Here is a 10,347-nt window from a genome sequence, read left to right on the forward strand (position 1 = left end):
GGCAGGTGACAGGAAGTGGGAGCTAACAGGTAGAATAGCCACCACAGCCTTATCTTGGCCCACTGCATCAGGAGATTAGTAGCCCATTGTCTGGGATAAGAGGAGACAAGCCTGTTTCTTGCCACCAGCCTATTTTACCAACTCCCGCTGCTGAATTTTGGGAGCACCACATCTCCTATTTTGTGCAAAGTGATGTCCACAACAACATCCACACCTAATTAGTTTCTCCTTCCCAATTGTACTATTTTTTAAAGTAAAATCTTAATAGGCTTAGCCTTGTATGGCAGGAGCCAAGCAGCTGCAAAGGGGGGGGAGGGCGCTTTATGCATCAATTGATGTGCGCCCTATTGAAAAGTATTGTTCTGAGATGATGCAAAAGCCTTCTGTCTGATGATTGGTCCATTTCAGCTCATTCACTCGTGCTTATCCTGTGATAGCCTAGTCACCAAGTGATGAAACACTCAGGTGGGAACAAGTCCTTAGAAATGACCCAGTCCTTGTGCAGACGTACGTGTGCCTCTGGCTCACAGCCAGTCAGTCCACTTAAGAAAAAGGTGCTGTTTTCTCATCGCTTCTCAGCCAGCAGTGATTATGATAATGACACAGTGTTTTCCTTTCTTTTTAGTTCAGTCTTCATTTCTTGGCAGTGCTGTTCAGACAACTCCTTCATCGAACACACTGTGGAAGACAAATTCTTTAGGAATGGAAAGCATAAGCAGGCAAAGGTCTTCATCCGATCCACCAACTGTCCATCCCCCTGTTCCGCCATTGCGTGTAACATCTACAAGTATGTTTGCCCTTTTCCACTGCTTCCTTTGTTTTTGCTGCATCTAATCACGGTTGGCCTCAACTTCCCATTCCACAACTCATGTTTCTTCCTCACTGGTGGATGTAGTTTTGAGCCTGCTGCTTTTCCATCTGGCTTCTTCAACATGCTGTTTGTTAAGACTTCCTGTGACACACTGTTGAGGAATGGATATTTCAGATTAGTTTTGCAAGGAATTCAGGTTGTTCCCTGAACTTTTAGGAAGTTTCTTTAAAAAGATGAAAAGATTGTGGTTTTAATGTTCCTTGTTCCTCTATTAATGGTTACTTCTGAAGGCATATTACAGATGCACAACTAAAAGTGTGACTTAAAATTACCTACTCATGTTAAACCACCTCTCATGAAGATTAGCCTCACTGCCAGTACAAGTACCACATAGCAGGTAGGCTACTGTTGGCTCCAGTTTTAATCTATGAGTTAGCCAGAGCCTCCCACTGCATTGTTTATGTTCAGACATAATTATAAACTCTGGTTTATCATTAAGCCAGTGAGCCTCAAACTTCTGCACTCTCCCATCTTGTCGGAGAAGAAAAGTAGAAGCTTTTGCTTCTGTTTTTGACTAACCACAGTTTGACAGTCTGAGCCCAGACAAACTGTGGTTAGGTCTTAACTGTGGTTTAATGAATCAAACCAACTTCATAAGTTTGCTCATTTAATTAAACCATAGTTAAAACTAACCCAGTTTGTCCAGCCTCTCACAATGCAATATAGCATGTGTCCAGGCAGAAATAAGTCCTGTTCAGTTCAGTGTGGGGCTTACTCCCAGAAACGTGTATAGGATTGCAGCTTCCTTGTGTCTTGAGCCTTAGTTTTTGAAGGACTGGCTTACATTTTAGAAATTACAAAGTTAGGTAGCAATAGTATTGTTTGTAGGAATCGTATCAAACATTCCAGCATTCACCATCATCGTATTATTGTACATGCATTTTTATATATATAGATATACTCTCTTCAGCACCACCTCCCGTTGCAAAGACAGCCAGTGTTCTTGAAGCTTTGAGCCAGCAGTCAAAACAGCCAGTGGTGCCACAGTCCAAGCCTACGCCGCCGCCACTTCCTCCCCAGCCTCCAAGTAGAATTTCTCAGAAAAAGCCTGCTTCTGGGTAATGTGTCGCCTTTTCTTCCTAAAAGATCTGCAGGTTGCTGAAAGAGAGTGTGCTCACCTTGTTGCCTGATTATGGCAGTCCATGCTTTGTTGCACTTGTGCAGAAATGTCATTTGTGCTTCCCTATTTAATAGAGAATTGAAGTTATTTAATCCTTATTGAAGATTTCACCTTGTGTTTTGTTCTGTTCAGGTGTTGGACAGGTTCCATACGGACAGCAGCAAGGGGGGGGGGACAACAGATAATTACTTACCAACAGCAAATGCCATTTAAGAGTGTTACTTTGATAACCTGAAGTAACATAGCAATTGGTGATCTTGCTGTCAGGGCAAGAATTTCAGTTTGCCAGATAGAATAATTGTCCCTCTCCTCCCTGCCCCCTCTGCACTCTTCTGGGCATTCTTCTGATCTTCTTCACAATTCATTTGCGGGGGGGCGGGGGTGTGCAGGGTGTGTATGTGTGTGCAAGCCCTGTTGCACAAGTAGAAGTCCTTGCACGGGACTCATTAACTGAATCCCATTCTGATTATTGTTTCAAAAAGTAAATTAGACACAGCAAATTGCAGACGTGATGACGAGCAGTCATGTTTGGTTTTCTCCTGAACAGGGCTGACAGGTTGGCCAAGAGTAAAGGACCTGGATCTCTGCAGCAATCGTCTGGTGATTATTATTATTATTATTAAATCCTGATTTTAATTTACCTGCTTTAGTAGCAACTGTTGGCACTGTTGACAGGTTTATTTGGGAGGTAGTAAAACCTAACCACAATGACTTTGCTGTATTATATTTTTTAAAATTTATTTGGGAACATGTTGTTGTTTAGTCATTTTAGTCGTGTCTGACTCTTCGTGACCCCATGGACCAGAGCACGCCAGGCACTCCTGACTTCCACTAACTCCCGCATGGTCAAACTCATGTTGGTAGCTTCGAGAACACTGTCCAACCATCTCGTCCTCTGTCGTCCCCTTCTCCTTGTTTAATACCGAGTCAGACCATTGGTCCATCTAGGTCAGTGCTGTCTGCACTGATTGGCAGCAGCTGTCCAGGATATCAGACAGGGGACATTGCCAGTCCTTTACCTGGAGATACCTGGGATTGAACCTGGCAACTTCTGTATGTGTAGATTGCACCCTTGGTTCTGACACAACTGACCTACAGCTGATGGGTGCAAAAAGTTTTTGGGAAACCACAAACAGTGGCTTGGTAGACTAGAGAGAAGTAGCACAGTATGTTATCCAAAAGCAGAGCTTTCTAAGAGCCACTTTTAACTGAAAATATTTGCTTTATTTTTAATAACAGGAGAATCTTCATCTTCATCTGCATCTGAGATTTCTGGATCCCAAGTTGTCCCTTCTGCAAACATTCAACCTCCAGCTCCAATGCCAAGGAAGTCTCAATTAGTAAGTCGTCAAGAATCTAGGTCAATCTCTTTTGTGTTTGGCAGCTCTTCGTGTTGGGAATAAAGGCACTGTGTGGAATCTGACGGTTCCAAAAGGGGTGAGCAACTTCTTCAGATTACATGGGTCCTTTTATAGTCCTTCTTAGAAACTAGTTAGTGTGGCGTAGCTGTAAACAACCAACAACTTTTGTTGGGTGAGCTGCAGATACTGTTCACTTAGGGGTCCCTTGTACACTGGGCCCTTTCAGGGAACCTAGTTTCATTTGATTCCTAACTACAAAGGTCAATCCATAATATTTGTTTGCGTATGTGTGCAAGAGAGAATGGGGTGGGGGGGTGGGGGAGAGAATATAGAATGAGCTAAAGAGCTTTAGCTAAAAAGATCTCGGTAAATCATCTTAGCTGAAGCTTTAGTACAGGCCTCAGCTAAAGGACATTAACTAGATGAATTCAGCTTTAAACCAAGTCCGCTAAATAACCTACGAGCAGTACGATCCTGTGTGTGTCTACTCATACTTAAGCGCCATTGACTTCAGAATAACAAGTGTGTGTATAAGATTGCAGCCTAAGTAACCCATTCCACTTTTTGCTAAGGTTTCCAAAGTTACCATGGAAACAAGCCACAAGTTAGAAGGCAGAATCCAGCCAGTGCTCTTGGTACCAGCCGTCTTCAAACAGTTGCCCTCCAGATATTTTGGACTGCAACTTCCATTAGCCCTGGCTAAAAGTGTGGCCAATACTAAGGGATGATGACGATTTGGAGTCCAAAACTTCTGGAAGGTACCAGGTTAGGGAAGGCTGCCTTATCTCACAGGAGAGCTTTTGATCCAGTAACCAGTGGAATAAAAGGAGAGGCAGGGTTTTTTGGTGTGTGTTTTTTGCGAATTCCTGCTGTCCCCTGCAGGATCCACTGCCTCTTAAAAAATGGGCTCCAGGGGAATCTGCAAAAATCACCTCCCTCCTCCTCCTCCTGCTGGCAGAGGCATTTGCCAGATCACAAAATTAATGTGAGTTAATTTTTTATTGCCATTGTAAGCTGACCAGAAAATTTAACTGGACATAAATATGGTAGGTAATAAAACAAATACTGCGGGCTGAAAATTCCATGAATTTCTGGTTATTATTCCATGGGGGTTGCATTATTTCAAGAAGATTGAATGGCGCCATTAAAGAATATTCTAGAAGGTGGATGTTCTCCCAGATGCCTCGTGCTAGCTTCCTGGTGTCATTCTTATTTCCCAAACTGGCATCTCAGGGGTTAATATAACGAGTCTTGGCCTCAACATTTTGTCACTGCTTTGAAAAGTTCGAGCGCCGAACGAATTGAGAGCGCACTCTGCCTTGTTGGAAAGGTCCTACATGTCTGTTCCGCTGTGCACCGATGTTCAGGGAGCTGTTTGTACATGTAATGAAATGCCTGTTTGCGATAGCATGCCCTTGCTGGATGCTCTTAATGTGTATTAAAACCCAAAGCGGGACCTCCAAATTAATTGTTCTGAAAGTCAAAAGCACCGAGTGCAGCTTCGTAGGTTATTTTGCTGCATGTATTAATTAAGTGGTGGTGCATAAGGGAGCCCCTTTGTAATTTGTGAATAGCAAAGCATGATAAGTATTTTAGATCAGACACGTATATTGGGATGATTTTAAACATGTGTGCATATTTGTACGGAATTTTTTGTAGGGGGCAGGTTGTTGTTCAGACATGCTTTGCATGCAGCAGGTGATGGGTACAATCTCCAGGTAGGGCCAGGAGACACCTCAGTCTGAAACCTTGGAGAACTGCTGTCTGTCAGTGTAGTAAGCTAAATGGATCAATTATCTGACTTCCTATTTTCTGCTACCTGAGCTTCTTGTAGACGAAAAGTGGTGAACTGCTGTCCTCTCACTGCAGCTAATGGTATTCTCTGTTTTACCTGGTTTATGTTTCCAACACGTTGCTCTTCTCTGTATTGCAGTCAAAAACAAAGCCCAAGAGAGTAAAAGCCATTTATAACTGCGTAGCTGATAATCCAGATGAGCTTACATTTTCAGAGGGCGATATCATCATAGTTGATGGTGAGGAAGATCAGGAGTGGTGGGTAAGTATTTATTAGTTAAATCATGCCAAGGGCTGTAGTGTGTATGTCGTGTGTGTACACACACACACACACACACGTAATTACGTACGTACTATGTATGTTGGTGGGAACTGATCTCTTAACAACCAGCAGAACTGAATCCCTGACTGAAGTACTATTCAGTTATTTTCAGAGGTATCCACTGAACGCAATATTGAGGAGCAGCGTTATTTCAGTTGAATTTGAACCATACAGATTTTTGAAACTCATCCTTTCTGCAGAAACACATATGGTTAAAAAATAATATTGCAAAACACCGTTGTTTCTGAAAACCCAGTTTGTTATCTATAATGTATACAGTCCCTTCCTCTTAAGCCAGGATCCAAAGAATCGCACAACTAGTTTTGTATTTTAAAGGTTTGTTTCTTCTCAAATAGGAGCTCCTTGCTCCCTGTGTCAATTTTTTTTGAAGCGAACTTCAAAACAGAGAATAAATATATATGTCTTCCCCTTATTATTGTACTGTGTCATATACGACTTGGGCCTCTTAAGGAATCAATCAATCTGTTTATTACAGTCAGGACCAGTAGTTCTTAAGAAATATCATTCCACTGGAACTTTGAATTTGCATGCTTTTGGTGAAAATTTGAAGGAAATAATAATAATAAACCTTTGTTTTTAAATGAAAGATTGCATGTGTTCTTACCGTCTATTCTTTATTTTGTTTCAGCCTATCCTCTGAATAATTAGTTTGCACTTAAAAGCAGCATTGCCTGGTTTTTATTGTTTAATAGTAAAGAAACTACAGTTGTACCTCGGAAGTTGAACAGAATCCGTTCCGGAAGTCCATTTGACTTCTGAAACATTTGACTTCCAAAGCCAAATGCTTCTGATTGGCTGCCTGGAAACTCCTGCACCCAATCAGAAGCCCCATCGGACGTTAGGCTTCCGAAAGAACGCTCAAAAACTGGAACACTCACTTCCGGTTTTTGATCGTTCGGGCGCCGAAAGGTTTGGCTCCCAAGGCGTTTGACTGTATAGCTTTTTTCCTTTATTACTAAAGACTTGTTTGTTTGGAGGGACAATTGCACATGGTTGCAACTAGTACAGTGGAGGGCAACTTTCAGTGACCCCTAATTGGATAGAGACAAGCTTCACCCTTTTAATTCTTAAAAATGTTCTGTCTTTTCCAGATTGGGCATATTGATGGAGATCCCAACCACAAAGGAGCTTTCCCTGTATCATTTGTGCACTTTATTGTTGATTAAACTGCTCGTTGCAGGTGGAGAGACTGCATTTCCAGGTATCACTGGAGCTCTCTGCCCGGAATTTGATGCTTCATCAGGATACTTCATGAATGTTACACCACTGTGGACTCTTTGTTGTGGCAACTTAAGGTTTTTGAATCGTCCAAGGAAGATTTACTTTGTAGTAGGCAGATCCACTTGAACTATTTTCATTGTGAATTCTGGAAGACCATAAAAAAACCATTAACGCCAAAAAAATATGTGAAACTGATTTCAAATCTCCCTTTTAGACTTTCTCACTAACCTATGCACCAGAGTCTCTTCAGCAAATAAGGGAATTTCTGATGCACACCACAGGGTTCAGAATTTTAAAAGTGGGCAGACTAGCAGAGAGATTAATGGCCTGACTGCACTAATATATTACATTTCAGTGCCAATTTCGGGTGCCTCTAATGCATATCTGATCTTTGTTTGCACTCAGTGTCTTTGAGAGCTGTCTCAGGACAATGTAGCTGCAGTGAAAACTCAGTTTTAAGAGTGGCAGTTACTTCCACTTTACTTAGTACACTACAAAAACATGAGGCTAGAAAATCTACCCATCACTGATTCCTTGTCCACATCCATTGATTGGCTAAGTTGAAGAGGTTGGCGGGCTTGAGGGTGGAGTCCTTGACTACATTGCAAAAGTACAAAGAACGCCTAAAAGAGCACTAAGTAATAACAAAGGGCAGAACACAGAGTTTTTCAGATTGCTTGTCTCTGGTGCTTGGTGGCTTATGTTTTCAGGCAAGACATAAGCATCATCCACAAAGGACTGGGCTCTTTCTTCCAGCGCAATAATTCTCCTACTGAAGCCTCATTCATTTTGATTGCATTGGGATTTGCTGTAGGCACTCCATATGAGTGATAATGATATACCTGCCAACCACCCTTAGCTGAGCAGAATGCTTTAAAAGGTTTTGCAAAGCTGGAGTCCAACCAGGGACCAAAATCTGTTGCCCGAGCAACGATTAAAGCGATTCAGATCTAACAACCAAACCCTAGCAAATATTTCTCAATAAGCCCCAGTGCATTTTCCTGTGACAGCACTAGTGGGGCCCAAACACCTAATGTAGGTGCTAATAGGATCTAATATCCTGTCCCATAGATGAAGGGATGGGAAAGAATCGTCAATTTATGCAGCCAGGAAAGAAGAGTATGCTTGTGTGTCCCCTGCCTACTTCTCCTATATCTATGATAAGGAAGACTCAATAAGAGGACGCGGTTCCAATCAGAAGTACACGCTACAGCTCTGTTTATCCCCTCAAGGGAAAAGTTATTGTAAAGTCTCTTTCCCCTGACTTGTTAGGCCAGCTGGGGAAAGCCCCTGAGCCCAAGGGGACGGTGGCGTTCCCTTCTTTCCAGGGAACTATCATGAAATAACACAAGCAGAAACAGAACCTGTCATATATCCAGTTTCTGCCATTTTCCTATGCTGGTGAATTGGCTTCAAGGGAAAGGGTAACAGGGCTGCCTCCTGTGATCTGTGAGCATGAACTCTAGAAGGAAATGTTGTTTTTCAAGCTGTTCGAATGTGGAGAAATGCAACATGCTCGCACTTACCCAAAAGGAACGAGTATTTCCATACTTAGATCATATGAAAAAGTTTGTCTAGAAAGGCCCATTAAAGAGATATTTTAATAATTGGATGTAGATATTTACTTTAAACCCTGAACCTGTTTACCTCAAATTTGTAAATATGAGGAATACGAGGTCATACATTTCTATACAAAATATACATTTAATGTATATTTTATTCTATTCTTAAGTCATCATTGAGGTAACAAAACCCAAGACAATATTATTGGTAAATAAATGTGGATTACACATTTGCTGAAATTTTTGTTGCAGTTCTTTTCTTCGAACACACAAAAAAATGTGTTGTCTAGAATTATTTTTATTTAAAAAAAACAACCACGGTGGCTATGTTCACACCTAAGACTATTGTCGTAGGACAATGTAGTAGGGTATTCATCCAAACACCCTCTGTATTAAGGTACACACTTCTGTCTTGCAAGCAATTCCTTATTTCTTTGCAGATGCACACTGTGTACTTCTGTTCCTGAACATGGTAGTTAACACTGTTAATAATTGTGAATAGATTTCATAATTCCAAATTGGTAGACTATTGCAGAATATTACAAAAATGTCCTTTTAATGTTTGTATATTGTGATAACTGTTAACGGTTTTTACTTTGCATATGCTACCGAAACTGTGCACTGGTAGCATAGGATTAGAATATCAACGTCCAGGTCACATTGGCTTTCATCACAAGTTTTGTGACTATTGTATCTCTAGATTTATCAAGAGAACTTTGAATTTCTGACACAGAAATTATGTACATATTGGCTAGCTTAGGTTGAAACAGATGGGGGGGGGACAAGCCAATTGGTATATTTATATTTGGGGTGGGATGCTGTATCTCAAACTGCCTTGCTAAAGTGGTACATTTGAAGCAACTTGTCAGATCTGCGGATGCAAACCAGTGGGCTTATATTAAAACTCACTTTCGTACAAGCTGTTGCATTGTATATGGGGACAAACTGGAATGCTTTGAGATGCTTTTATTGCAAGTTTTAAAGCTAAGTCTGCATATTCAAAGTTCCCACTAAATATATATGTATATTAGGAAACAAAATATTTTGCCACTACAAGTTTATCTGGCTGCTGATGAATTCAGTTTGGCTACTGACACTATTGGTTATGTTTGTATTCCTAGTAAACTAGCAAATAAATTGGCACATTATTTTGCACAATTCACTTATGTACAGTATTTTTTGACACAGAATTTTAGTTAATACCATATGCTTTGGAAGCTTATGTGGCCCTTAAATTTCACACTGGCCGGAATCCAAGGAAATGCACAAATAGCTTTGTGCACCCGGATGAAAGTTGCGCCTTCTGGCAAACATCTTGTGAAACCCAGGGGATTTTCAACTCTAACTTGAATATTCCCAAGGCCTTAGATGTTTAGAGCCCAGCCATAGTGTGTGAGCTTTCAGCTGTTTTGGAAAAATCTTAAATAGTGGCCACTAAAAGATTTTGAGTGAGAGTATTTTTTCACACTACAGTGTGCAGACACTAGGCTTGTAACGTAAGACTGTTTCAAGAGTTCTTTTTTGTTTCCGTGGCACTATTTCACCCAATTAAATAGGAGACATTTTGGATTTTTAGGAATGACAGATGCTAAAATGTTCAGGTCTTCTTTCACAGCTGACAACAGGGGATGGTGGTGTTCAACAAACTGTTAGTGAGCATGTAAGATTACTTTTGTTTAAATGTTTAAAAAAGGAGCATAAGATACCTAAAATGCAGTTCAGAATGCTACTTGAGATGTATAATTTTCAACGTGATGGTTTTGATTGTTTAGTTGCAGAGCAACTGTATATATTATATAACCTAAATCAATTCTTATTTTTAGTGTCTGGATGCAGTGATTTATAATTGGAGCATGATTAATTTCACTTACGTTAAGCCAGTCACTTGACTGGAAAAATAAACAGCTTTGAAGCCTCACCTTGACTTTTTTTATTAATTGAATGTGAAAGCACTTATAGATGAACCACACTAGAATAAACTTGAGTGATTACCGCTATTCAGCCTTGATGTATTAAAGACAAATCAGAAGACTGCTGACAAACTCCTGCCTTAAATGTGAGTTCTCTCTTATTTT

The 10,347-nt window shown here is 40.8% G+C and overlaps 2 protein-coding genes across 6 annotated transcripts in view; one reads left to right on the forward strand and one right to left on the reverse strand.

Annotated features, from left to right (window-relative positions):
• The window catches only part of ASAP2 (ArfGAP with SH3 domain, ankyrin repeat and PH domain 2), a 100,017-nt gene extending 89,827 nt beyond the window's left edge, over positions 1–10,190 (forward strand). For 3 of the 5 annotated variants that reach the window (XM_081189026.1, XM_081189027.1, XM_081189028.1), the window contains 6 exons: positions 626–787; positions 1,767–1,929; positions 2,539–2,591; positions 3,231–3,331; positions 5,286–5,408; positions 6,581–10,190. In XM_081189026.1, coding sequence (XP_081045152.1) covers positions 626–787; positions 1,767–1,929; positions 2,539–2,591; positions 3,231–3,331; positions 5,286–5,408; positions 6,581–6,655 — 677 coding nt within the window. In that variant the 3' untranslated portion in view covers positions 6,656–10,190. The remainder of the gene's footprint in view (positions 1–625; positions 788–1,766; positions 1,930–2,538; positions 2,592–3,230; positions 3,332–5,285; positions 5,409–6,580) is intronic. The other 2 variants (XM_081189029.1, XM_081189030.1) reach the window with 1 other exon arrangement.
• The window catches only part of ADAM17 (ADAM metallopeptidase domain 17), a 290,647-nt gene that overhangs the window by 215,928 nt on the left and 64,372 nt on the right, over positions 1–10,347 (reverse strand). The gene's annotated exons all lie outside the window — the stretch shown is intronic.

This window comes from Podarcis bocagei, assembly GCF_964188305.1.
Source record: "Podarcis bocagei genome assembly, chromosome: 3".
Taxonomy (NCBI): domain Eukaryota; kingdom Metazoa; phylum Chordata; class Lepidosauria; order Squamata; family Lacertidae; genus Podarcis; species Podarcis bocagei.